We start from the raw sequence: 27,653 nt of genomic DNA on the forward strand, positions 1-27,653 counted from the left end.
CCATCTCTTTCCAGTTGTGTAAGAGAGCTTGGTCAGATTTGATGGCCCTCTGCTACCATTAGAAAATATTCTTAAAAAAAAACCTGCTACTCATGCTTATTTTACTTCTGTTCTGGTCGTCTGTTATTTTTTCTTGAAATCGTTTACTTAGTGTCTTTCAGGGGCCTTTGTTCACTTCAGCAGTCATGGCTTTTCAGTGTAAGTGCTCTTGTCGTCATAAGCAAGTCCTGCAAGCAAGCACCTGAAGTGGGTTTGGGTCTCAGTGAGGTCACTAAAAGATGCAGAAGAAAACCTCTTCCGAATTTATCACAGAAGTCGCAGGATTCAGAGCAGGATCACACTCCCTTATCCAGTAGGTTTCTGTAGCATAGCAAAGATACCCAAGACTTCTGTCAAAGAACTTGTAAAAGGAAAAGTTTACATCAGTAGAAAGTGCCAGAGGCAGATACGCTGCTGTTCTGGAAACATGGAGAATATGCAGAAGTGAAGTTCTTGGCGCGAATGCTTATTCTTACTAAAACCTCTGGCCGCAAATGTTGGAAGTGTGATGGGGAAGAAAGAGGTAACTGAGAGTGTGTTTTTTGGTAGTGTAATGAGCTGCCAGATTTTAAAAAATTCCCTATGGGAATATTGGGGGAGCAAATGGTTGTAACTAAGGAAAGGATCCTTTTAAGCTAGGGCAAAGGATCTGAATTGCCTATCCCCAAACATAGTAAGGTCTTAAGTTTAATTCTGTTTGCTGCCAAAAAGCTGTCCCTAGAAAATGGAAATAAAAATCTGCTGCTCCTACCAAGAAACCGTAGAGAGCTAAGCATTCTTCTGTATGTGCTAAGGATCCCCACAGGTACTGCCAGCAGTTTACTCGAGGCCTGTTTAATGCATTAATGGCCATGAAACATCCCCAAGTGTTTTCTGAGCCTACCCCCTTGGACTTCAACTCCTTCCAAATGGCCTAGTGATCCTGATCCCTCAGTTGAGTCTGAAGGTTCCTTGTCTTACCCTTCCCAGGTGCCTTCTCCTTTGGCTTATGGTTCTGAAGAGGAGTTCGTTATCCCCGAGTCTCCTGTTTGAAGAATCGTAGTCTGGGGACACAGTAGCCAGAAAGATGGAATACTTTAAGTGGATTCTTTTCAGGTGTCTTAATATGCAGACGAGGTATCACAACTGCTTCAAGTGGACACTCTCTTAAACCATCTTCAGTACCTCCTGTGTTGGCTGCTTGTTAGACACCTTTATAGCTGCACCTAAGTTTCCTGATTCCTAGTCTCCTGCTCCAAAGAAACCCGACAGGTCCGGTAAGGTTCCTGAGGATTGTCGATTCTTATTTAACTGTCCTTTTGCTGACCCTGCTGTGGTGTCGGTCTCCTCTGTAGAACGATCTAAACTTTTCTCTCTAATATTCTGCCTTCCCATAAGGATAATAGGTCAATGGAGAGGATTGGTGAGAAGGTTTACACCGCTTTTACTTTGGCCTTTTGGGCCATCAGTTACCAGACCCACATGATGATGGGTCTGTCATGAGGCATTACTCTTGGCTTCATCTACAGTCTTTATCCGAGGACATTAAGGCCAATCTGCTGGATGCTTCTTTGGATAATAACCTCTTTGGGACTGCTGCTTCTGATAGGTTTGTCTCCTCAAGAAAAAGGCAAAGCTTTGCAGGACCATAAACCTATTTTTAAATTTCCTGTTCCTAAGTTCCAGAGAACTATCCTACTATGTCTACTTTTGGTCACAGACAGCCTCGTTAGGCCAGCAAAGGCAGGAAGGGTGGTAGGCGAGCTCCTCCTGCTATGTGTTCTCAGGCCCCTGTGGCCCAGAAGCCTCCTTTTCTGACAAGCCAGTTTTTCTGACATTTTGTCCCCCCTCCCTACCCTAGGCCAGGTTTCCTTGTCCCTTTGGCTATTCTGTCTTCCAAACTGACATGTCATCACCTCAGATTCTTGTGTTCTGCCTGTCATGTGTCAAGGTTACTTCATGGTGTGGAAGTCTCACCCTCCCTTTTCAGGGATTCCTCAACCTCCTCTAGAGCAACTTCCTCTTCTCTCAGAGGTCCTTGGGTCTCTGGTGGATCAGAGGAATAATCAACCTGCCCCCCATCCTTAATTGGGGAAAGGGATTTTACTCCAGGATGTTCCTGGCTCCTCGAAAGGAGGGCACTTGGAGGCCTGAACTGGAACTCTCAGTGCTGAACACCTTTCCCAAGGTTCCTTCCTTTCGGATGCGTACTCTTCAGACCATGTTTCCTGTTTTACTACTCCAGGCTTTTCTGGTGTCCTTGGATCTGAAGGATGCTTACATTCATATTTCTATTCATCCTCTTTAGGAAGTTTTTGCATTTCTCTGTTTCTTCCTCTCATTTTTGGTTCTCTGCTTTGTCCTTTGGCACCTCTGCTTAGCCCAAGGGTATTCATAAAATGCCAAGCTCCTGTGATTGCTGTTTACAGGCTCCAAGCCATTCAGATCTTTCCTTATCTAGACAATCTGTTGCTTCAGGCACCTTCTCCCGGTTGCCTGTTAAAGGATCTGGAGTTCACCATCTCTCTCCTTCAAAGTCTGGGGTTCACTATTGACTTCCAAAAGTCTGTCCTGGCTCCCTCTCAGGATCATGTGTGTCTGGGCTTTAGGATTCCAACAGTGTCAGTGTTCGCCTGTCTTCCACATCCAAAAGTTTTGTCCTTCACAGCTTTTTTATTTTGTTCTCTCTCTACCTGCTGTTCCAGCCAGATAGTTTCTTCAGATATTGGGATTCATGGCCACTTCTGTTCCATTGCTTCCTCATTCTAGACTGCGTATGCTGAAGCTTCAGTTCTACGTGGAGTCTATTTGGCTTCAGCACCGCCACCCTCTGGATTTCAGAGCCTCTCCTTCCTTGTTTCAAGCAGGAATTTGAGTGGTAGACTCATCTACTTGCCCTCAACCCAACCTTGGCTTTTCAGCCACTGGTTCCTTCTCATGAACAATTCACCAATGCCTCAGACATGAAGTGAAGAGCTTCCTTTGGTCACCTGAAAGTTAAAGGTCTCTGGCTCCCCTATCAGAAGTCCAGACCATGTCGGCATCCAAGAAATCAGAGCTTTGATCCTGGCCTTTCAGGCTTTTCACCCTGTAATCTCTCCAGGTCCTCTGGAGGTCACACGGACACCACAATGATATAGCATGTCAGCATGGGGGGGGGGGTGCACAAAGTCTTCTGTACGCTGACTGTTCAGCTTTTGGATCTGGCTATCTGTTATCAGTTAACTCTTCAGGAAATGTTTATTCCTTCAGAGGGCAATCTAGTGGCAGACTCTATGAGCAGTTCCAAAACACAGGCTCACAAATGGATGCTTCACTGAGACATGTTTCTCTGGACATGGTCCATTGTTGGGGTGTTCCTCAGGTAGCTCTTTTTGCCTCCTATATAAACAGACAGCTCCCTCTTTTCTGTTCCAGCGTGCCATGCCATCTGCATGGAAAACGGATGTCCTTTTCCTTGGAAGAGGATGTTTCTTTATGCCTTTCCTTCCTGTACCCTACTTCCAAGAGTCCTCTTGAAGACTCAGATGGACTCCTCAAAAATCTTGCTAGTGACTCCTTTTTGACCAAGACAGCACTGGTTCCCCCTCTTAATGCATCTTGCCAGGAGCAATCACTACAAGTTATCTGACCGGTTTGACCTTCTCGCTTGTCTACTCTTCCCCTGACACTGTGGTTGATAGGGTTTTGATCCCTTTTAGGTACCTTTATTCTGAGGACATGCTCAGGCTTTTATAGGAGGCAAGAAAACCTGCAAGCAGAAAGTTGTGTGTATCCAAATGGAAGCGATTTTCTGTCTGGTGCCATGCTATTAACCAACACCCTTTTTCAGTGGGGGTCCCTCTGGTTCTGTCCTATTTATGCAAGTTGCTCCAGTCTGGCTTGGCCTATTCTTCTGTAAAGACCCATTTGTCAGCCATTTTTGCATATCTGCCCGTGAATCCTCCTTTTGCTTCTCGCTTTTAGGCCAAACAGTTACTTAAAAGCATCCTGCATCTTAGGCCTCCCAAAAAGTGTATTCCTCCTCCCTGGAACCTTAATTTTTGTTTTAGAAAAATTGACTGAGAATCCTTTTGATCCTGCAGGTTTAGCTTATTTGCAATATTGTACCTGGAAGACTACTTTATTGCTTACTCTTTCTTCTGCCCGGCGGGTTTCAGAGATTTAGGCCCTTATGGGCATCCCTTCTTTTTTGGCTGTTCACATTGACAGGTGTGCCTCCTTACTAATCCTCCTTTTATGCCCATGGCGGTTGATGAGCTGTCCTTGAATCAGGCAGGTACAGCTCCCTTCCCTTTTTCCTTCTTCTCAGTCTGCTATTGAGAGGGCCCTACAAGGGCCCTACAAATCTTGAATTTGCATAGAAAGCTCTGGTATTTTGATGAAAGTAAATCCATTCATAATTCTGACCAGTTTTTTTTCTTCACCCCAGGACATTGGGTTTGGCTGTTCCTAAACAAACAATCTCCTCCTGGATAGCTAAGGCCGATTTCCTTTTGTTGTTCTTTCATGGCAAGCATCTGTCTGCTCCCATTAGAGCTCATTCCACTAGGGCTGTTGACTCTTCTGGTTCTTTCTTCAAGGGTTTGGACACCAACTGTATCCTTGAAGCTGCTACTTCGTCTTCAGTGCATACTTTCCCTAAGCATTATAAATTAGATATGATTTCTAGGGCCAGAGCAGGTTTTGCTGGGGCTGTTCCCAGCCTTCCAGCTCCTCGTCCTTTTCTTGATCTTTTGTAGTAAAATACTGCAACACTGATATCGAAGGACTACAGTTGTGTCAGATCTTCTGTCTTGCTTTAAAAGTAGATTTCCTTCTCTTCTCTGCAGTATTTGGTCCCTCTCTCCCTCCACCTCCACCACCCTTTTTTTGGGGGGGGCTTAATTTTGGTTACTCTCCAGGCCGAGGGCCCTAGGGATCCCCCTTTTCCATCTGCATTTTCTCCTTCTGGATGTAGATAGCCTCCTTTGTCCTTTGGAGACTGTTCTGTACTGGGGCAATTCAGTTTGTGGGAGACTGCATCCGTATGTCACCTTTATGTCTTATGCCCTTTATGGAGAGTGTACATATAAGATCTAAAGGCTTTGGTATACAGGCTGGTCAGTGGGCTGTACATGGCAGGAGATGCTTAAGGTGAAGAATACTGCAACATTGAAGAGAAGGGCATCTCCTGTTATGGTCAGATTTTACACAACTGTATTTTTTCTGAGAATTGTATCTGTCTTTCCAACATGTTCTGTTTATGCCATAAGCAAATAGGGCTTTCAGTTTAGTAGTTTTTGGTCTTATTGTGCAGTGTTGTATGTGCCCTACTAATTCAGCTTTTATCAGCAACTTCTGTTCTTGATTCAACTAAAACCTCTACTGGTGTCTTTCACTTCACTTAAAGTAAGGGATATAAGAGTTGTATCAATACCTGATGGGGAAGGCAGTCTCTTAACTGCAGTCCAAATGTCGTCTTGGCCTCATCCCACTTTATCACCTTTGTCTTTGTCGCTCTCTACTTCAAGTCAATTCCAGTCCCCTCCTGCATATTTTTTGTAGCCCTGCTTGCAGTCATGCCTATTGCAAAAAATCTCCTTTCTCCAGTCATATGTTAGCTTAGTTCTTAGAATATGTTCCAATACTTTATAGATATGATATTCTCTATGGTAGTCATTATTCTTTAGGGATGTGCATCCAGAATCTCACTCTCTCTCCTTGTTTGTTTAACTCCTCCTGCTTCATTCTCTTCCCATTACACTTCAAATTGTAACCTGCTTTTTATTACATATATGAGCTTTGACTATATTGCTCTAAAATATCCATTCAAATCAAATAATCCTCAACCACCTTGTTGTCTTTGGAGGATCAGTTTGTCTCACTTAACTCTGTATCTCTTTCCATCCCAGATAAATTATTTTAACTCTTTATTAATTATTGTCCACTACTTTTCCTCTAGTTGATAAAAATATGCTTGACCTGTGTTTAAAATGAAAGGGACTAATTATTTTCACTGCTTGTATGCTACTATCAATATCCATAAGCAAAAGCTTCCAGTGTATCAGTTTTTGTGTTATCTTTATTTTTTTCTGACATACCCTTAGGTGCTGTAACAGAAGCCTTTTTAATCCCTTTTCCTAAATACTTCATTTCATACCCCATAAATATGGGTATTGCTGAACCAAGTCATCCGGTAGCGTTCTCGTCTCACGGTAAGTCGTTGTCCTGTTCGATTCTCAGCTAAAGCGTCTTCTGTGTCGAGACATGCGTGAATGGGCGTACCTTCATTGAAAGTTGTGAGTCAGAGTTGGCAACTCTGCAAGTAAAAATCTACTGCCAATCATTAGCGGACCGGAGTTCCGCTGTGGCGACCCCAAACCGGGAAAAGCCGAAAGACACAACACAACAACTGAACCAAGTCGTAAGTGGGTACATAATTTACGCCAGTATCCTTAGTTTTACCTTCATTAGTTTTGCATCTTGAAAGACTTGAAACTGCCTCAAAATGTTCTACAACACTGAAACGTCTTTTTCTGAATATATCCGGTACAAAATAATGCAATCTGCAAATAAAGGCAACTTTTCTTGATTTACCATACCACTTTTAACCTTGAATTTCCGAGTTCCTTATTTTCTTTGCTTGTGGTTCTAAATATAAAGTAAATAAAAGGGAAGGAGGAACCAGACAGGGGTGTCCTATGTTTAAACGCAGCTTATCGGAGAGGACCCCTCCCACTTTTTAGTTCTTGCCTCTGATCCTTCATGTTGTTGTTGTTTTGTCTTTCGGCTTTTTCCAGTTAGGGGGTCACCACAGTGGAACTCTGGTCCGCTAATGATTGGCAGTAGATTTTCACGAACGCCGAGATGCCAGCTCGACGTCCAACCTTCAGCGAAGGCACGCCCATTTACGCATGTCTTTCGAACGCCACCCAACCGCTGGGAGGACATGCAGATTCCGCATAGAAAGCACTCCCTGCGCTCCAGACTCCGCACAGAAAGCACTCCCTGCGCTCCAACCAAGAATCAAATGGGAGAGCCTCTTGCTGTGCGGCAACAATGCTACCGCTGCACCACCGAGGCATTCCTGCCTCTGATCCTTCATATAACCTCCTAACTAACCTCATTATTATATCGGGGAATGCAGATGCTTCCATTGCCCTACTCTTAAAATCAGTATGTGTCAAACCTTCCAATTAAATGCACATATTCCTGTGGAATACAATTTCTATCCATTCTAGCTTAGTTATTTTACCTTGAGGGGATAGTATGTTATTTCTCTCCGTTTCTAGTACTGATTTCATGTCTTCCATACCAAATATTTTCATAAATTTTTGCAGCAATCTGCCATGTCTTGTTACTTTTTTCTTTCTAGGTTCCCTAACATATCCTTACTATTGCAAGTGAAGTTGTAGTCCTCGCCTGTAAGTAATATTCCCTGCTGAAAGTCGACCATTTCTACCAAAACTTTAAGAATAATAATAGCATTTTGATGTCCTCCCTTGCTAATAGCACCTACCACAAATCTCCCAGTATTGTCTTTCCTGTTTCCTATCACTATTGGATCCCCTCTAGTAGTCCGCTTAATTACTCCCCTTGTATTGTGTTCCAGAGTTTCTCGTGAATATCCATCCTGAAGTTTTGTTTACAAAATGGCTCTGAATATTAAGAAGTTAATGGAGAGAATGATAAGGAACACAGGCGGTAAAAATCCGAGCACTCGTACTAGTAAATGTGGATCCTGTAGACAGTGTTATGCCATTAATGAAGGTAGTGGATGTAAATTGGATGACTTTAATAAAACATATGTTAAGTTTAGAAAAGGAAATTGTAACTGTAGAAATATAGTGTATCTAGCCAAATGCACATCCTGTACGGCCTTTTACATAGGAAAAACTGAAAGGCAGTTTAGGAAGCGGATATATGACCATTTGTACAGGATTAAGGTTAAAGATATGAAGAATGCTCTGTATAGACACATTAGCAAGAACGGAGAGACACACCGTTTTATATTTGCCATAATAGATCAAGTGAATATTTCCCCTCGGGGGGTGGGGGGGTAATTACAAAGCACTCCTAGGCAAAAGGGAGAGTGCATGGCAAATTTTGATGGATGCAACAAGAAATCCTGGCATTAATGATTTTATTTCCATTAAACCTTTCTTGCAGTTATTATAGATTAGTTTACATTTTTATTGTTACTAGTGATGTGGGTGGTTGTTAGGATGTTTAAGTGTACGCAAAATGTTTTTTTATTAGTTGTTTTATACACTATATTATATTGTTTATAGTATGTATTGTAGACCGGTTTTGACATCTTGACAGATATCTTATTGTAGGCTATTATTTTTAGCCATAGTACATATGTTTTTTATATGGTTATTTATTATTATTTTTTAAAACTTTTATATTGGTGTAATATGATAAAATTAGATATGTATGAATGGCATTTAAGATATTTGTACTGGCGCTTTAAATTAATTCCACTTATTTGAGTTGCGTGCTTTTTTCAAAAAAGTGGCGCCAAAAAATTTTTAAAATTGGTTTTGATTTGTTCGCATAGTGTTCTGAGTAAGTCTGCATCTATCAGATGAAAGCGTTTAACCATTCACTTTATGCGATCCATGTTTGTTATTTTTAAACTGAATAAATCAATTTTAATCAATTTTTTCCTTGTTCGAGTCCATTTTCACTTCTAGTCTGATGCAACATAGCGGAGACGGATTGCCGTCTCAAGTAGATTTTCGGGAGTTGTTATCCATCCTGAAGTCCTTTCTTTGTCAAATTCACATGCTCATTTCTTTCTAAATGCATCTCCTATTGCATTGCTATTTGCACATCTTATATTCGGTACTTCTAACCTTTTGTATATACCTGTAAGCCCTTTGTTTCAAGATAATATGGCTAGAGTAGCCATTATGATGAAAAGTTATTGTTTCCACTTATTATACATCATGTTTTTTTGAATGCATATTTCCAACTTTTGTCTTGCATTCACACACTTTGGCAGGTTTTATGCACTTGTTTCTTTTCATCTCAGTTTCAACCTGTCGCATTTCAAAAGACTTTTTGCTTTGAAAACCCTAAAATCAAATAACTAAATACACTTATTGCCCACTCTCTATTAACTTAGAACAAACACACAACTTTGTGCATTTCTAACAAAGTTTAACCCTTCAGATAGGAATAATGCCCAAAATCGACAGCCACACCCACAGGGTTACCCATGCTAAAGGTCATGTTGCAACCATCGTTTCCAGTTACAGTAATTGCTGTCTTATTTCTTTTCCCCTCCCAGATGTGAAAAATATCTTGTATGGTTTCAAAAAATGTTCATTTTTAGCCGTAAGAAAAAGTGCACTGGCTACCTTTTAAATTATGCAGTGTTCTGTTAATTGCATTAAGATATTAAGGCTGCTGTAGAGGCTACTATCCCTTATCCACTTCCCATAATATGACCCTTTATTTTTTATTGAATTGCTTATCATTTTAACTTTTAAATTTTCATTTCTGTCTGCAAAATGTGCTCTTATGATTAACTGCTTGCACCTGTATGAGGCTTGTTTCCATGTAAAAGTAGTCGGCAATGAGAAAAGAAAACTGTTGACAACTTGCAGATTGTGAAGAATTATCTGTAAATTTCCATCTAAAGAGAATGAACTGAAATCTCTCCCAAGTAACTGCCTTCAGCCGCAGACTTCTTGACTCACACTGAGAACATTTGAATGGAAAGACTGCAGGGAACCACCACGATGTAAAATCCACAATTTAATTCACAAAAAAGAAGAACAAGCGCTTTCACGCACCATCCCGGTGCGCTTCATCAGGTTACAATCAATAGCAAAACTTCAGTCTTTAAATACAAAAGCTAGCATCAATTATTCACTTAAATGCATCAATTAGTATAATCTAATAAAACATTTAAAAGGGGAATGACATCCCACATGCCCACTTGTTTTCCCAAAGATGTGCATTTCATAGATCCTTCTTTTTATATCACATCTGCCCATTGTCTAAAGGGAAAAGACATCTTAATCATAGATAAGTCCATTAAGACTTCTTATAATAAAGAATTATTACTAGTAATTAATGCTTAATTTACACATCCACTTTGTTGCCCCATCAGACTCATCGTGTTAAAGCGATAATCAGAACATATATTTAAGCGAATGGTGACAGCATTAGAAGACAACAAATATTATTATTATGATATAATTGTGATGCTTTGATGGTATTGATAAACCAAATAAATATAACCATATTGAATGTATCCAATGCTTAATCTAAAAACATCATACAAACATACAAAATACACTGTGATCTACATATCAATTTCATGTAAAATAAATGATAATTTAATAATATAAAATATATGATATATAATGTATAAATTATAATTTATAATGCATCAATTCAATACTAAAATAAATAAATACAAATATCAAATAAAGCCATCTTATACAATGAAAATATAAAATATAAAATGTGATGAATGGCTTGATGGAGTAGCATCACATGTACCCTAGAAGGGCCGGTCGGATGCTGTGTGTGGAATTTAGACCTGGTTCTATGTGGGCTCTAAAATTTAGTATCCATCTAAGCTCGTATGATTCGAGAGTACCTATAAGGTCCCCTTCTCTTTTGTTCTGATTCACTATTTGAACCACCCTAAATTTAAATGTATGCTGAGGGAATTGTTGACAATGCTTAGCCAAAGCATTGGAGGAATTTCCCTTCCTAATATCATACACGTGATTTTATACACGATCTTTAAATCTTCGTGAAGTCATACCAACATAGTATGCTTCACATAAATCACATGTAGCTAAATAAATGACGTTACTGGTGTCACAATTGGCATAAAACGTCGGTTTGAAGGTCATATTTATGCCTGGGACCTCAAATGTCTGAGATGTAGATATATATTTACAAACACAACATTTTTTACATGGGTATGTACCCTTCTTGTATCTCGCTCTGATATCCAATGGCTGGGATTTCATTTTTTCTTTACATAATAATCTCTTGAGGTTTAAGCTGTTACTAAACCTAAAAACAGGTTTGTCACCCACTATTCGTGACAATCCAGAATCAAGAAGCAAAATCTTCCAATTATTCTTTATGATGTTCATAATATGGTCCACATCATTCGTATATTTAAGGCTAAAAGGGAGTTGCATCCTATTACTTCCAAAATGGTGGTGAGAACATTTGCTAATAGAAAAAAAAAAGCCAATATCTTTGCAAATGCAAGAGGCTTGCCATTTTCATGGCTTTAATCATTTTGTCTTTTACAAGCCTGTTTGAATCCATAAAAACTTTATATGTATATATATATATAGACGTTCACCCTTACAAAAACAATCAAAAACGGTTACCTTAGTTTTATATATGAAATAATCACTACACTTGTACACCCCACCAGCCCCAAATCAGAACATTATATTAAGTTAAACTTGCTTCTTTTCAGCCTTTCCTCTCTTGTTTTGTAAAACCTATATTTCTTGCCACTAAAAAAGGGTATTTGTTTACTTTTTAGTAACTGTTGTATATTAACCTCACTCCTCCTACATTTAAAATGCCCTTGACTGCAACTCCTTTACAGTGTAATGTGCAGTTTATATCCTGAAATGTTTTATACAAATACTAAGGACAGAAATTGTGGCAACGTCTCTCTTCATGAGCTTTTTTATGTGTGAAACTAGAAGTAGAGTCCCTTTGTATTTGCTGGCTCCCTTTTTGTTGGATAATCTTAATTTCTTTCTTAACATATCCTGCATCACAAAATGTATTCGGTCCTCCTCAAAAAAATACTCTGACAGCTGGATACAACAGCTTAAATTTAACACATGCTTATAGGCAATCCTTAATTTCTGGGATAGATTTGGTTCTCTTCTGCCTGGTGTATAGTAAATAATAATTTTCCATGAACACTCTGCTGTCTCCAGTTTTCAAACTTTTTCTGTCTGCCACAGTTTCATCAGGATCAGCTCTTCTTGCATGATTGCAGCTTTACAAGGTCTTGGCTGGATTCTCATGGCCAGGTTTGGAGCAAACACACTGCCATTTTTGTTAACGCATCCTGCAGTGAAACACCAGTCTAGTTACTTGTTTGTGCTTTTCATAAAATGAATACAGTCTGTTCTTTCCAGTTTCTGTAGTGCAGCCAAAAATGTCAGGTTCTCTGTGCAATCACTCTTTAAACTGAAATATTTTTTTGAAACAGCCAGCCTTTTCTGTATTTATGACTGATTGTTGAGCTAGTTGAAGCTTCTTCTGTTTTTTTTTTTCTGTCAGCCATTTGTTCTTTTAATTGACATATTAATTCATTGTTGCATTCATTTTAATCACCTCTGAGTGCATTTGATTTATTATTTTCTCTAAATTGCTGATCAGCTGCAGGATTCTCCCCAGCCAGTGTCACCTTTTCTGATTGATTTTCCTTAGGCTTTTCTAAATTTCTTCTTTGCTGGCATCTGTGCAGTGTACTTAGTAACCGGTGACGGGAGTTTTACACAAATAATGGAAGCGATGGCGCTCTTTTTTTTCGCAGTTTCTGTTTTCACTCTGAGGGAGCTGAAAATAAGCTGTTGGTCAGTGTGCAGCCAGCTTGGAAATCCTCTGTTGCCTAAAAGGTATTAAGATCATATCACTCAGGCAGTCACAGTTGTTTGTAGCTGGGCTGTAGCAAACACCCCTGGTTTTGTGTGTGTAAATTCAGTCTGTGAAGAAGCTTGTGGTAATTGCCGTGGCCAGAGAACCACTGTTGCCTGAGCCAGAAAGAGATCACTAATAGTGATCAGGGACCTGTTCTAAATCTTTATTACTACCCGGGATATCATTCGACAAGCACACTGGAGCATTCCTGTTCAAGGAGAAGAGGAGGAATGCGTCTCTTCAAGGCCTTCTAGCATGAAATTCTGAAGCAGAATTCTGCCATTTGATTAGAGATGAGGCAAACTGATCGAGTTGAGATGTTCCCCATAGAAAGATCAAATGTTGGAAGGCTCTGTGATTCAGCTTCTATTCATGAAGGTTTGCCCTGATCCTGCTCAGGTATCTGCCACTCAGTTTTGCTTTGATGGAATGTTATATACCTGTATGGTGAGATTGTGTTGAAAAGCTATATTCCAGGCTACCATGAATAACCTACATAGAGGGCAAGATCTGTTTTCTCTTGCAGCTTGTGCCACATTGCTGTGTTTGTTAACACCTGTAGAGGTCTTTGGAACCACAGTTGTTCCTGATGGAAATGCCCCTGCCCTGATGGAACTACTGCGCATGCATAAGAGTCACTCACTCTAGAGATCTTAATGTAGCCTGTGACATTAACAGAACATGCTGGAGAGACCAATTATATCTTCCAGAGATTGCAGCTGCTCTGGAATAAACTTCAATTTATTTGAAGCAGAGTTCCTCACTGACAGTATTCAAGCACTTCTTGAACAAATGGATGGGAGACTGCAAATTCACCCCAGGGGTTGGCACCCATGTCCCTCAAGGACAGGGGTAGTCTGTGATTATTTCCATCTCACCAAGGACAATTGAGGCAACTTGGGATTAACATTGCAAGGCTTGTAAGGGCTCTAGGATCACTAGCCTTGTAATCCCCTTTGAATCTGTTAGAGCTAGAATCTTTTTCTTGCTGATTTGTTTTGGTCTGTCTTTTTTGTTTCAAAGACCCAGCTCTTGTATCCCCCATAGACACTGCTCCCCAAGCAAAGTGTAAGGCATCTGTTATGACTGATTTTTCTGAAGCAGGAAGGGAGAATGGGAGACCCGGACTCTGAGAGATTTGGTGTCTCCAGCACAATCTGCCTTTTCACAAATCCTAGAATTGGAATTTGAAAGGTCAAGGGATGTTGGTGCTGGGACCATAGAGATTTCGGGTACCATTGTAACTTTCTCATATGGAATTTTGCAGGCCGTATCATGAGTATCATTGAAGCCACAAGACCCAGAATCCTGAGGAATTCCCTTGCTTGAGATGGAAGTCTGAGTAGAAAACCTTATGAAAAGATCTAAATATGGATTTGTTGTTTCTTGTGGAAGAAAAATCTCTTTGAACTGAGGTGTCTGGCAGACAACCCAGAAAAACAGTCGTGAGAAGTAGTCAGAAAAGATACTACTCCCAAGAGGAGGAGGAGTCTGAAAAGACTTGATGTTCTCTTGGAATCCCAGCCTTTGTAGGAGAAACCTAACCCACGAGAGGGATTTCTGATGGTTTTAAAAATAATTGGTAAAGGTAAGTAAGTAGTCTAAATATAGAACAAATGTGAATGCCTTGCAATCAAGGCTATTACAGGAGCTACTTTGTGAATACCCTTGGATCAGCAGATAGCCCAGGCGGTAAGGCAGAGACGTGATGATGTGATCCAGACACAGAAAATGTTAAATGCTTGCAATTTGTATCTGTAAGAATGTGATAATATGCATTGTTTAGATCTAAGTTCTTTAGGAAGCTCAAAAGGGAAATAAAAGGGTAACAAGCTGTGAAGTGACAGCATTTTGAACTTTATCACTCTGTGAAATTACCTCAGAAAGGAAAGGTCCAGAACTGGTCTCCAGGAGACTTCTTTGTTTTGCAACAGAGACCTCCTTGAATAAAATCTTCCCAACTGAGGATTTGTGATGGCGTTCTCCCCCTGAGTACGCATATATTGGATGACAGAAATGAAGTCTATGAGTTTGGAATGGCAGATGAGGAATCCCTTGAGAAGGAAGGAGAGACTCCCACTTCTATCTGTAGCCATGATAGGCAACTCTCAGAACCGTCTGTTGCCAGTGGGATAAATGAAGGTTCAGACTTTCTGGAAGAATTAAAGGACTGACTGTGGGAGGGGAAGGACTGCCAGTGTGGAAGGGTGAGTACTGACTGCGGGAGGGGAAGGACTGCCAGTGTGGAAGGGTGAGTACTGACTGCGGGAGGGGAAAGACTGCCAGTGTGGAAGGGTGAGTACTGACTGTGGGAGGGGAAGGACTGCCAGTGCGGAAGGGTGAGTAAAGTCCATCTTATAGTCATTTAGACTTACTAATGACTGTCCTTTGTTCAGGAGAGTGTCATCCCATTGTTGTGCAGTCATTGCTTTTGTGAGGTGCAGTGTGTCTCACATGCACAAGTGGTGCCTGCCATGGAGTGTGGACATGCTAGGCTCAGTACTGTGGGTAACACACCTTCAGTTCCTGCAGGTGTTCTGTCTCGTACGTGGTGCCCATCATGGAATATGGACATGCTAGGCTGAGTAGTGTGGGTACTATGCCTACAATATTGCAGGTGTAACCAGCTGTCAGCTGAGCTGCCTCCCTCTAAGAGCTGCTTTTGGGTGCTAACTTCCATTGGTCCCACCAAGTCCCTCAACCTCAGTCTGTTAGCAGAAACTTGTTTTTCTAAGGTGGAGTTCTGGATTTATTCTTTGTGCCACTCTGGCCAGGCACATCCAGTAGTCATTTTGAAATGGTCCAAGTTCAGGAAAGTTTGTTAAATAGCTGTGAGGTTTCAATGTAGGGAAGTGACTGTGCCTTTTGTGATAAAGTATGGTGCCTTAACAATTAACACAGTTTACGGATATATAAAAGTGGTTCTGAAGGGCCAGTCTTACTCCTGTTGCATGGTGGAGGACATTCTGCACTCTCCTGGGCTGTATTCACAGTAAGTATCGTGTAACAATCAAGCAGAGACATGAAAACATTTGTAGTGTGGCACAACACTTCTGACCGTTCATGCGCTTTATCTGTGAATTGACAGTGCTCTGCATTGTTTGTGTGTGCATGTCCTGCAATGCACTTGTTTCCTCTGATCGTTCATGCGCTTTATCTGTGAATTGACAGTGCTCTGCATTTTGTGTGTGCATGTCCTGCAATGCACTTGTTTCCTCTGATCTCTCAGCTTTTTATCTGTGAATTGACAGTGCTCTGCATTGTGTGTGCATGTCCTGCAATGCACTTGTTGCCTCTGTTTTTTGTACCTTTTACCCATTGTGTGCTGTCTCCATATTACTAACTGACAACGTAAGTATGCTAGAATGTATGAAAATACAGAGAGCTGCATATTTCTTTACTTGTTTTTTTCTTTTCTCTGTGGTTCTACAATGGTCATAACTGTTTCTGTAAAATCTATTATCTGATTTTGTAGCTCTTTGGCTGCAGTATCATGATCGGTGTCTCATGTGCTGTTACCCTGTAGCATGAAACATTTTCTCAGGCTAGTAACTCCACCTCTTATTAAACTGCACTATTCACTGCTTCCCTCTCCATTTTTTTCTTGCCCCAAAAGTTTCTCAGGTTGTGCTGGATCCACCCCCCAGGCTATGGCTGATGTTGTGTTCCTTAACTTTCAGATGTTTGTCTCTTTGACATAGAATTCTGTGATGCTGTTTACCAGTTAGTGGTGTTCATAGGTAAGTACTAGGCTAGCTGCCCAAGGGCATTTATAAGCCTAGCCAGAATGCGTTGGCTTTCGCCACCCCCTTAGATTAGTTCCATGTGCCTCTGTCCAGCAGAGCCATTAGTTCCCTGTGCCACTGTCCAGCAGAGCCAGTGCAGTGATCCCCAGGGTAAATTCTGTTTCCCATCCACCCGTCAAGGTTTCTCTTGAAGAGTGTTAGTGAGGGGCTCTGCCTGATGTGTATTGGAATCCTGTTCCAAAGCATGTGGAGTCTCTGTATTAGGAATCTAGCCCTCCAGCATGTCATATTTATCGTTGTGGTGAGATTTATATCTCTAGAGCGTGTGGCTCACTGGGATTTGTTTTTTTTAATGTGGAACATGTCCATCAATTCTGGGTTGGCCTTGGCCTTGTATGTCGGGCAGAGATCATCTCTGAGTAAGCGGTATGCAACCGAGTACAGCTGCAGTTTCTTGAGTCGGGTTGCATAGGGCATCTGTTTGAGGCCAGTAATCCTCTTGGTGAGGTATATTTGTGGCCTTTCCAGCTGTTGCAGGTGTCTTGTAAGGTACATCCCAAATGGGGCGTTGTATTCTATGATGGGTCTATTGAGTGATGAGTAGAGAGGCACAATAACCTCTTTTGTTCTAGAAGCGAACCCTTTTGTGATTAGGTGGGCCACATAGAAGGATTTTCTAACCACCTTGGCAGTATGATTATCAAAGGAGAGATTACTATCTACTTGGGTCCCCAGATCCCTTATTACATTTTCTGTATTTAGGGGACTACCACCTATGCGGTAGTTCACGAGTAATTTATTTTTTCCAAAGGGGATGACTATGCACTTTTTGGCATTTAGCTTGAGGCCATGATTTTGACATCACATGTCCGTCCCAGTGAGACCCATCTGGAGGGTGTCTGTATCAGCCGGAGAATCAGTTATGGCCCCTAGTTTGCAGTCGTCTGCAAACTTGGTCAGTCATAGTCCTCCTATGCTTGCCTGTACCTCTGAGAAGTATATACCGAACAGGAGGGGTCCTAGGACTGAACTCTGGGGACGCCACTTGTAACCAGTTTAGAGTCGGACGTAGAGCCTGCAACTCTCACCATGTGGGTTCTATCCATGAGCCAGTTGGCAACCCATCTCATGACGTAGGGGTTTATGTTCAAGGTGGTGAGCTTGTCTGTAATACTAGAATGGGGAATGGTGTTGAAAGCCTTTGCGATGTCTAGGTAGGCTGTGTGGACCTCCTTTCCCTCGTCTAATGCCTTGGTAACCATCTTAAAGAAGTCCACCAGGTTTAGGAGGCATGATCTGCCCTTAAAGCCGAACTGGGTAGAGTCCAGTGTTTGAAGGTTCCCAGTGTCTCTGTTAATGAATTCCATGATGATGCGCTCCATAGCTTTGCAGACCAAGCTAGTCAGGCTTATAGGGTGATAGTTCCTTGGGTCTGTTGTGGCTCCAACTTTGTGGAGCGGAATAACCATTGCTGTGCGCCACTCTATGGGTACGTAGCCTGTGTAGAGGCTGAGTTTGAACAAGTGTGTTTAGGTGAGGGGTTAGCTCTTCTTTGAGCCTGTGTAGGATGCAGCCTGGGACACCGTCCGGTCCCATTGATGCTGTGTTTTTGGCTTTGGAGAGGGCTGTTTTTATTTTTTATTTATTTATTTTTTTATTTTACATTTGTTGACCGGGCTAGTCTACCTGGATATATGTCCATTTTCAGTAGAGGCCCGGAGAGAAAAGCTCCAGTAAACAGAGGTATAAAATACAATATTAAGTGGAGAGGTAGTTAGTACAGGAAATAAAACATTACAAACAGAGCTAAAGGAGAACAGCATAATCAGAGCATTAACTAAAAGTAAGCGTAGAGAGATGTGCCGAATAACATAATATATATATATTTTTTAAGTATGTAACAGATAAGCTATTTCTCAGTGGATCCTACAGTAGGGCAATCCTATCATAGTTATAAGCAGATAGAGAGGAGGACACAGAGTTAGTCAGGTTTATTGCAGGAGCAAAGCCAGTATTTCTTTAGGTGAAGTTTCAGTTGTCTTTTAAAAAGTGGGAGAGAAGACGGTGCTAGGATATCAGAGGGAAGTTTGTTCCACTTCTTTCCAACAGAGTTGGAAAAGAGAGAGTCACCTGAAGAGTTATTGGGTTTGGTAATTTTTATAAGTAATTTATTAGAAGAACGTAGTTGTTTAAAATTATTATATGGTGAGATGAGGTTGGAGAGTATAGGTGTTTTAGTTGGATGATGTAGGATCTTATGAGTTATTAAGAATTGTTGAAGTAGAAGTTGGTTAGGAAGTTCTAGCCAGCCTAGTTGTTTTAGGTTCAGGCAGTGGTGAGTTCTAAATGGGGAACCTGTAGAAAATCTAGCAATGTTGTTGTAGGATGTTGAGAGTTTCTTAAGGTTGTTTTTTGAAAGATTTGTGTATATGGGGCAAGCATATAAAAGAGTAGAGATAAGGTGAGATCTGGCTAGTGTAGTTCTTGTTTCAGGTGTAAGGAAGGGTTTGATTCTATGAAGGGATCCAATTTTTTATTCACTAGTTTTATTGTCGTATTGATGTGAGAGTCAAAGCTAAGATTGTTGTCAATAGTAATTCCTAGAAGTTTTGTAGTGGAATCTGGAGAAATAAGAGTATTATCACTGGAAGTAAGTGTGAAGCCTAGTGGGGTTGATTTATGGGAAGGTGAGAACAAGAGCAATTTGGTTTTCTTGGGGTTAAGGAGTAGGCAGCAGTCAGAGAACCATTGCTTGACAGTGATAAAGGCTTGTTGTGTGAATACTTGGAGTTCAGTTTGAGATTTAGCAGAGCAGATTATAGTAGAATCGTCTGCGTATTGTATGCAGGTAGTATTTGGGATAGCTAATTGGAGGTTGTTACTAAAGATAGAAAATAGAAGGGGGCCTAGGATAGAACCTTGAGGTACACCTAAAGAGATAGGAAGGAGATTAGATAATGAATTTTTCCAAATAACTGCTTGCTGACGATTTTCAAGGTAAGATGTCAACCAGGTTAGGGAAAGAAGATCAAGTGAGAGGGATTTAAGTATATGTAGCAGAAGTTTGTGGTTAACCATGTTGAAGGCTTTAGATAAGTCAATAAAGACTGAAGATGAAAGGTTATTGATGTTCATCGTGTTTCACTGTTGCAGTCATAACTGTAGGGTGCTCCTGCCGGCAGGCAGCCCGAGGTCGGCCAGAATCCCAAAGTCTGGGTCCGGCGTCTGCTGTACAAGCTAGTACCCTGACGTCAGTACGCTCTGGTACATAGCCCTCAGCCGACGCCATCTTCTCCAGTCTTTCTTGCCGTGCGGTGGAAAGCAGCTCGCAAGTCGTAGGTTGGCGATTTTCGAACAGCGTTTTTGGTTGTTGTCGGTCCGAAGTTCTTACTTCTCTTCTCAAAGCTAAGTACCCCGTTGGGGAATCTTTTTCTTGTTCCTCCGATGTCAGAAAAAGTTAATAATTGTATTACGTGTGGAAAACAAATACCTCATAAAGATTTCCACTCTTACTGTCTACCTTGCTTAGGCCCTGACCACGACGTTTCTTGTTGACGGTTCTGTCAGGTTCAATTCTTGTGCTATCAAGCGCAGGTACGACTGGGCTCTGAATTACTTTGGCAGACGCTTCAATTATAGAATGTCGTCGGATACTACCAGAATTCAAAAGAAGCGCAAAGACAAGGACAGGCCCCCGAGGTCCAAACAGGACTTGTTGCAGCTGGAGCCAGCGTCCGGTTCGGCTGTCGTCAGTGAGGTGCTTTTGCAGCCCCTGTCGTCTGCCACTTCTGAACCGATGGCCGATACGGACTCCCATGGGGAGCCATCAAGGCCTTCTATTTTATCTGCTGCAGGACCTTCGGACGTCACTCCCCTCAGTTGGGTCTGGAACCGCTGTGCAGGTACCGGCTTCTGAGGGGGTATTCAGGCCTACTCACATCACTATTTCAAAGGCAAAGACAAAGACTCCTGTTAAGTCTAAAGCTCCTGCTCAAGCTACTTCTGAATCTACTCCCAGGACACAGAAGCAATTGTTAAGGATGGCTGAAGATTTGCTTACAATGATTAGGGGTTCTCACCCCCCCCCCCTGAGAAAAGGCCTCGACAGGATGTTCCTATGGATTCCTCTGACCAGGCTTCTATATCTTCTGTCTCTTCCTCTGATCAGGAATATTCTTTTCCTCCTTATGAGGATTCGGATGCTGAGGACTCCTTGCCTTCTGCCTCTCCGCCTGAGGATTTTTCTTTTGGGGAAACCTTACATGAGATGAGGGAACATTTTCATTGGGAAGGTCAGGATTATTCTGCTTCCAAGAAGAGGCTTAGAGAATTCCTTCTTCCTCAACACAGGCCTTTAGCTATCCCTCCTGTTCTTGACATTGTGGATGATGCTTTTTCTGAGGCTAATTTGAATCCTGATTCCATGCCTCCTGCTCCCTCTAAGCCTGATAGGTTTTATAGGGTTCCTGAGTCTCATTTGTTCTTATTTAAAAATCCTTCTGCAGATCCTGAAACTATATCTCAAGGTTCTAAGGCTGCTAAAGTTGCTACTTCTAAGAATCCTATTCCCTCTGAGAAGGATTCTCGTGCCTTAGACAGGTGGGGTAAAAAGGTATATACTTCTGCTACCCTTTCGGTTAGGGCTTTAAATTGCCAGTTTCATATGTTTAAGCATCAGCAATTTCTTTTGTCTATTTTAAAGCAAAAGCTGGCTTCCCTTCCTGCATGTGCAGAAGATAAGGAACGACATGATGTATTGCATGCAACTGAACAACTGAACAAACATAGCTTGCATTGTGGTTTTGATGCTTTGGATGCTTCTTGCAGGGTCGCAGCCTCTGGTACTGTTATCAGGAGACATGCTTGGCTTCGTGAGCAAAGTTTACCTGAACAGGTTAAGGCTAAATTATTAGATGCCCCTGTTCAGCATGATGTTCTTTTTGGATCTAAGGCTGAGGAGGTTATTAAAAAGATGGAAGAAAAGGCAAAATCTATGCAAACTGTGAAAGATTTCTTGCAAGTTCAGCCTCCTAGATTTTCCAGGAATTGGCCCTCCAAAAATTGGTCCTTTCCCACGTCTGACAGACCTCAAAGGGGAAGATACAGACGCTCCAGAGGTCGTGGCCAAGCTCAGGCCTCCTACAGATTGAGACAATGGACTGCTTCTTCACCTAGAAGGGGAGAAGACAGATCCCAATCTCAAAGAAAGCAAACTCAATGACTCTCTCGGTTGGGCTACAGGACCTCTTTACCTGGATGCCCCCCTCGGAGGAAAACTTTCTCTTTTTTACAGAAATTGGACTCATATTACCCAGGACAAATGGGTATTGGACGTGATTTTAAAAGGCTACAAATTCCACTTTCATTCCCTGCCAAGGGCTTTCGGTTGGCCAGATCTGCCAAAACATCAATAGTCAGAGGCCTTTCAAGTGGATGCTCTTCTGGGCATGAGAGCCATGGAGCCTGTTTCACTCTCAGAGATGGGAAAAGGTTTTTATTCAAGACTGTTTCTGGTTCCAAGAAAGCAAAGCTCATGGAGACCTATTCTGGACCTTTCTGTGTTAAACACCTTTTTGGAAATTCCAAAATTCAAGATGCTTACTCTGCAGCAGCTGATTCCAATGCTCTCTCAGGACGCCTGGATGGTGACATTGGACCTAAAGGAAGCTTATTTACACATTCCTATCAGGCAGGAACGCAGGAAATTCCTCAGATTCAAGGCAGGTTCGAGACACTTTCAATTCTCTGTACTGCCCTTTGGTTTATCTACTGCGCCCAGAGTCTTTACCAAGTGCCTGGCACCAGTAGTGGCTTATTGCAGACTCTGGGATTCAGATTTACCCCTATTTGGACGACTGCCTTATTCAGGCAGACAGCAAGGATCTTTTACTTCAACATCTGGATTTTGTTCAACGTCTTCTCCTCCTACTGGGATTTTCAGTGAACACAAAAAAGTCACATTTGATCCCTTCTCAACAAATGGTATTTTTGGGAGCCCTCTTAAATACAACCTTACAAAGGGCCTTCCTCACTACAGAAAAACAAATACAGCTGGCTTCAATTTTCAAGACTTTGGCAACTCTACCTCAGCTCACTGCAAGGAAAATCCTGCAGGCACTGGGCTACATGGCTTCCTGCATTCTGTTGATTCCAAATGCAAGGCTTCATATGAGAAAGCTTCAATGGTATCTGAAAAGTGTATGGTCGCAGCATTACCACGATCTGGACACTCTGATTCCTCTGATCCCCTGCCTCCAAAAGGAGTTCCTTTGGTGGTCCAGGGTGTGTGCTTTAAACGAAGGAAAGCCTTTCCGTCTTACTCAACCTTCTCAAATCATAACCACGGACGCCTCGGATTATGCTTGGGGAGCACATTTTCTAGGCAATTGCCAGCAGGGAACATGGACAAAGGATCATCTTCACTGGCACATCAATCTGAAGGAAATGTTGGCAGTTCAAAATGCTCTTCTAGCCTTCAAGAACCTTTTGCATCCAGGGCCTCTTTTGATTTGCACAGACAACACCACAGTCATGTGGTACATATAAGCAGGGGGGGTTCTCATTCGTACTCCCTTTGCAGACTAGCTATGGCTTTATGGGACACAGCTCTAAATCTGAATCTACATCTCCAGGCCCAATTCATACCAGGAGAACAGAATCTCTTAGCAGACAGCCTGAGCAGGAACATTTTAGATCCTCACGAATGGATGCTAGACACCAACTTATTCAACAGGATTACTGCAGTTTGGGGATGTCCCCAGATAGATCTGTTTGCATCCCATCTCAATCATCAGCTACCTCACTTTTGCACCAGGTCATTCCACAAAACAGCTTGGAAAGTTGATGCCCTGTCCTTCAGCTGGAGAAACCTTTCGGGATATGCCTTCCCTCCTCTTCCTCTACTTCCTCGGGTATAACTAAAGGTAAAACAGGACAAGCCCAAGTTCCTCATCTTGATTGCTCCAAATTGGCCTCGACAGTTTTGGTATCCAACTTTGAAGCACCTGTTCTTGGAGCCTCCTTGGATTTTCCCTCTGAACCCTTCTCTTCTGTCCCAGCATCAGGGTCAGTTGCTACATTCCAATCTCAAGACCCTTTGCCTGGCAGCTTGGCTCTTCAAAGGAATCCGATTTCTTCTAGCCTTCCCAAACAAGTTTTGGATGTTCTTTTGGAAGCTAGACGGCCTAGCACTAGGAAATCCTATGCCTCTAAATGGAAGAGATTTTGCATTTGGATGCAGGACCGAGGCTTGGACCTTCTGGTGCCTGACCTTTCTTCTATTTTGCTTTACCTTTCGGATCTTTTGTCTAATGGACTTTCCTTTTCTTCCATTAAGATTCATGCTTCTGCTATTTCTGCTCATTTCAATACTGATCCTCCTGTTTTTTCTCATCATTTGGTGAGACAATTCTTGAGAGGGGCTAAAAATTTAAGGCCTCCCAGGACCCCTCCTGTTCCTGCTTGGGATCTTAATTATGTTTTAGAAAAACTTACTTTGCCTCCTTTTGAGCCTGCTGCATCTTCAGATATTAAGTTTTTATCTTGGAAGACAGTTCTTTTGTTAGCTTTGAAGGGTCTCGGAGTTGCAAGCTCTCATGGCTGTGGAACCATACCTTATTTTCCACCAGGACAGAGTATCTTTGAGGACCAATCCTACTTCCATGCCTAAGGTGATTTCGAAAGTGGCCTTAAATCAAACAATTCACCTTCCTACCTTCTTTCCTAATCCTCAAAATAAAGGGGAAAGGATTTTGCATTCCTTGGACGTGCACAGACAGTTACGATTTTATTTGGACAAGACTAAAGAGTTCAGAAAATCTAACCAATTGTTTGTTTCTTTTGCCTCCAGTTCTCTTGGAAAAGCTATTTCCAAACAAACTATTTCCAAATGGATTTCTTATGGAATAAGATTTTGTTACACTCATCATGGGAAACAAGTTTCCTGGTACTGTGAGAAGTCATTCTACTAGAGCAGCTGCTACTTCTACAGCTTTTCTCAGAGGAGTTCCTACCAAGGATATCTTGGAAGCTGTCACTTGGAGTTCTGTGCATACTTTTTCCAAGCACTACAATCTCCCTTTGTATTCTAAGACCAGGGCAGGCTTTGCCTCTGCTGTTTTGCAGGGTCTTCTTGCTGCCCCTTCTTCTGTCTAAACCTCTTCCCTTTTTTTTCACTGCTTTGGGATTCCACCCTACAGTTATGACTGCAACAGTGAAACATGATGAACATAGTACAGTTGTGTACACCTGCCATAAATGTAGATGTTAGAGTGTCTTCACTGTTGCAGTCGGTGTTTCCCTCCCTCCTATCCCCTCTTTTTCTCCCTTTTATGGTGTATTTGTGTTTCCTTGTTGGATCCATTTTTGATTTATTGGGGACTTCTGACATCTAGGGCAAGAAAGGCTGGAGAAGATGGCGTCGGCTGAGGGCTATGTACCAGAGCATACTGACGTCAGGGTACTAGCTTGTACAGCCGACGCCGGACCCAGACTTTGGGATTCTGGCCGACCTCGGGCTGCCTGCCGGCAGGAGCACCCTACAGTTATGACTGCAACAGTGAAGACACTCTAACATCTACATTTATGGTAGGTGTACACAACTGTACTTTGTTGCGGTTATAGTTGATGGAGTTGGTAAAGGAGAGAAGTGCTGTGGTAGTACTGTGGGAGGGTCTGAATCCGTGTTGGCAGTTGGCAAGTAGGTTGTTTTGCAGAAGGTGGTTAAGGAGTTGCTTATGGATACATTTTTCCATGATTTTAGCTATAGGTGATAGAAGTGCTATATGGTGAAAGTTAGAATAGTCATTAGATTTACCCCCTTTGTGTAGTGGGATGATGTGAGATATTTTCCAAGTAGAGGGGAAAATTCCTTCATTTATGGATCTATTTATCAGAATGGAAATAGGATAGGCAATTGCTTTAGCTCCAATTTGCAGGATTTATGCAAGAAGTTTATCTGCAGAGGGGATGCTAGGTCTTAGTTTTTGGATCAGTGATAGGATAAAGGAGGTAGATACTGGTTGTAAGTGAAAGAAGGTGGATTTAAAGTAGGTAAGAGTAGCTTAGAGGTGTCAGGAGCTAGGTGGCTAGCAAGAGTTTGGATAGTATTAGTAAAAAATGTATTAAAGTCGTTGGCTATTTGTGTGTGATTCTCAGGGTTAGAGTCTTGAGGGTTAGGTGTGATAGATTGGCCTGGGGATAAAAGGTTTTTAATGCTGGCCCAGAAGTTTTTAGGTTCCTTTTTGTGGGTTTGTTGTGTTTGTAGGTAATAATTTTTTTTGTCAGCAAGGATGGCTATTTTTGTTTTGTTTCTAAGCTCTCTGAAGTTTTGGCGGTCAGTTAAGTTTTTAGTGGTTCGCCATTTAGCCCAAGATTTGTTTCTGAGGATCATTATTTGTCTGGTATTGTTGGTCAGCCAGGGTGCTGCTTTGGTTTTAATTCTGATAGTACGACTAGGGGCGTGGTGATAAAGGATGGCTAAGAATGTGGAATTAGTGTTCAACTGCTTCATTAAGTGGGAGATTTTTTAGTGGGGACCAATTGCATTGTGTTAAGTTAATTAGAAAAAGGTCAGAGTTAAAATTCTTTTTTGAATGTAATGTTCTAAAAGTGGTTGGTAAATTTAGTTTAGTTTTATGTCTAATTACATAAGTAGGTGAGTGATCACTTAGATCATCTGGTAGGGTACCTGTTTGGTAGGATTGTTCAGGGGTACTCGTGAGAATCCAGTCTAAGGTGGGCTCATTGTTGCTAGTTTCATTAGTTCTAGTGGGACAATTAATGAGTTGTGTGAAGCCATGTAGGTTTATATGGGTGGTAGGATTTGTGTTATTACAGGAGTTCCAATCAATATTGAAATCACCTAAGACTATTGTTTCTTGAGGGAGATAGGTGGAGAGTGAACTAAGGATGCATTTGAGTGTGCTAATGTTGTTTCCAGGGGGAAGATAAACACATATGATGTTTATGGCTTTACTGTTATTGACTTGAAGTTTGGAGCTAATTATTTCTGCATGATTATCTAGGCAGAGAGTTTGATTTATAAGATTTATTTGGAATTGTGCTTTGTAGATAATTGCTTACCCCCCTCCTTTTTTGGTAGTGCGATCAAGTCTAATGATGTTATACCCATGTGGTGTTATTTCATTGTCTTTGATGGTAGGTTTTAGCCATGTTTCAGTCACACATAAGATATCAAAATTATGTGTTTCTAGAAGGGCATGGACTTGAGTAATTTTGTTACAAATACTTCTTATATTGATGTGAGCAATAGAGAGGGAGTTGGTAGGTAAGATAGATGATAATGGCATAGCTTTGTCTTGCTTATTAAAGGTATTGGTGTGGTGTGGGCCAGGGTTAGGATTGATATCACCATCCAGCAGTAGGTGAAGGAGTTTAAAATATTTTGTTTGGGGAAGTTTGTAAATGTTGTCAGTTTCCTAGATTTTGGTTTGCTTAGTTTGAAGTGTACTAGTCTGTGGTATTTGGCTGGTTGGTAGTTGGGTTCAGTAGGGAGATTTAAGAAGGTGTGAGAGACAGGTAATAAAGGTGTAGAGGTTTGTTTAGATGGAATAGTAAGAGTGGGGTGAAGTGGATATTCATAGCAGGTTAATAGATAGTTAAAAGAGATGGAAAAAGTAGTAAGCTGATAATTAATTTAGGTTTTGGAGGGATAACTATTGTGAGCATTTTAATATTTGTTGAAGTAAAGAGGAGGAGTTGGGTAGATTGTAGTTTTAAGGAAAGAGGAAGTGGTTTATTTTTCAGTAATTGGGAGGGGAGGTAGGAGAGTTAAATAGTGGGTGTGGTGTTTAGTTCAGAGGTTGGATTAGGTGGGTGAGTTATATTATTGGATAGGTTTAGGTAGGGGTGTGGTCACTTTAGCAATAAATGTAGGAGCACTGGGGGCGGGTGAATTTGGGGGCAGGGTAGGGGAGCGGAGTGAGGCGGAAGGGCGAACGGAGCGGGCAGAGCCAAGAGAGTGAAGAGCACAGAGAACAATCAGTGGAATGGAAAAGAATCAGCAGTTAAGTTTGAGAGTGAGAGAAAGTGGAAGAAGCGTCACAGGATTATATAAGGTAAATATACACGTAAGAGTGTAAGTAGGTAGTACAAGGAGTGTACTACAACAAGGCTAGGGAGTTGCAGGGCAAGCTCTGAGAAGGGGAGAAATAGAAAACAGCACAAAAAATAGGGTTGGGAGGTCAAGTAGAGAGTTAGTTGTAGAGACTTGAGATACAGAATAGTACA

The 27,653-nt window shown here is 41.6% G+C and overlaps 1 protein-coding gene across 1 annotated transcript in view; it reads left to right on the forward strand.

Annotated features, from left to right (window-relative positions):
• Window positions 1–27,653, forward strand: part of PPME1 (protein phosphatase methylesterase 1) — a 973,601-nt gene that overhangs the window by 134,697 nt on the left and 811,251 nt on the right. The window contains exon 3 of the mRNA XM_044073394.1: window positions 15,557–15,649. Coding sequence (XP_043929329.1) covers window positions 15,557–15,649 — 93 coding nt within the window. The remainder of the gene's footprint in view (window positions 1–15,556; window positions 15,650–27,653) is intronic.

Source organism: Protopterus annectens, chromosome 5.part1 (assembly GCF_019279795.1).
Source record: "Protopterus annectens isolate FY-2018-M chromosome 5.part1, PAN1.0, whole genome shotgun sequence".
In the NCBI taxonomy this organism is placed as follows: Eukaryota; Metazoa; Chordata; order Ceratodontiformes; family Protopteridae; genus Protopterus; species Protopterus annectens.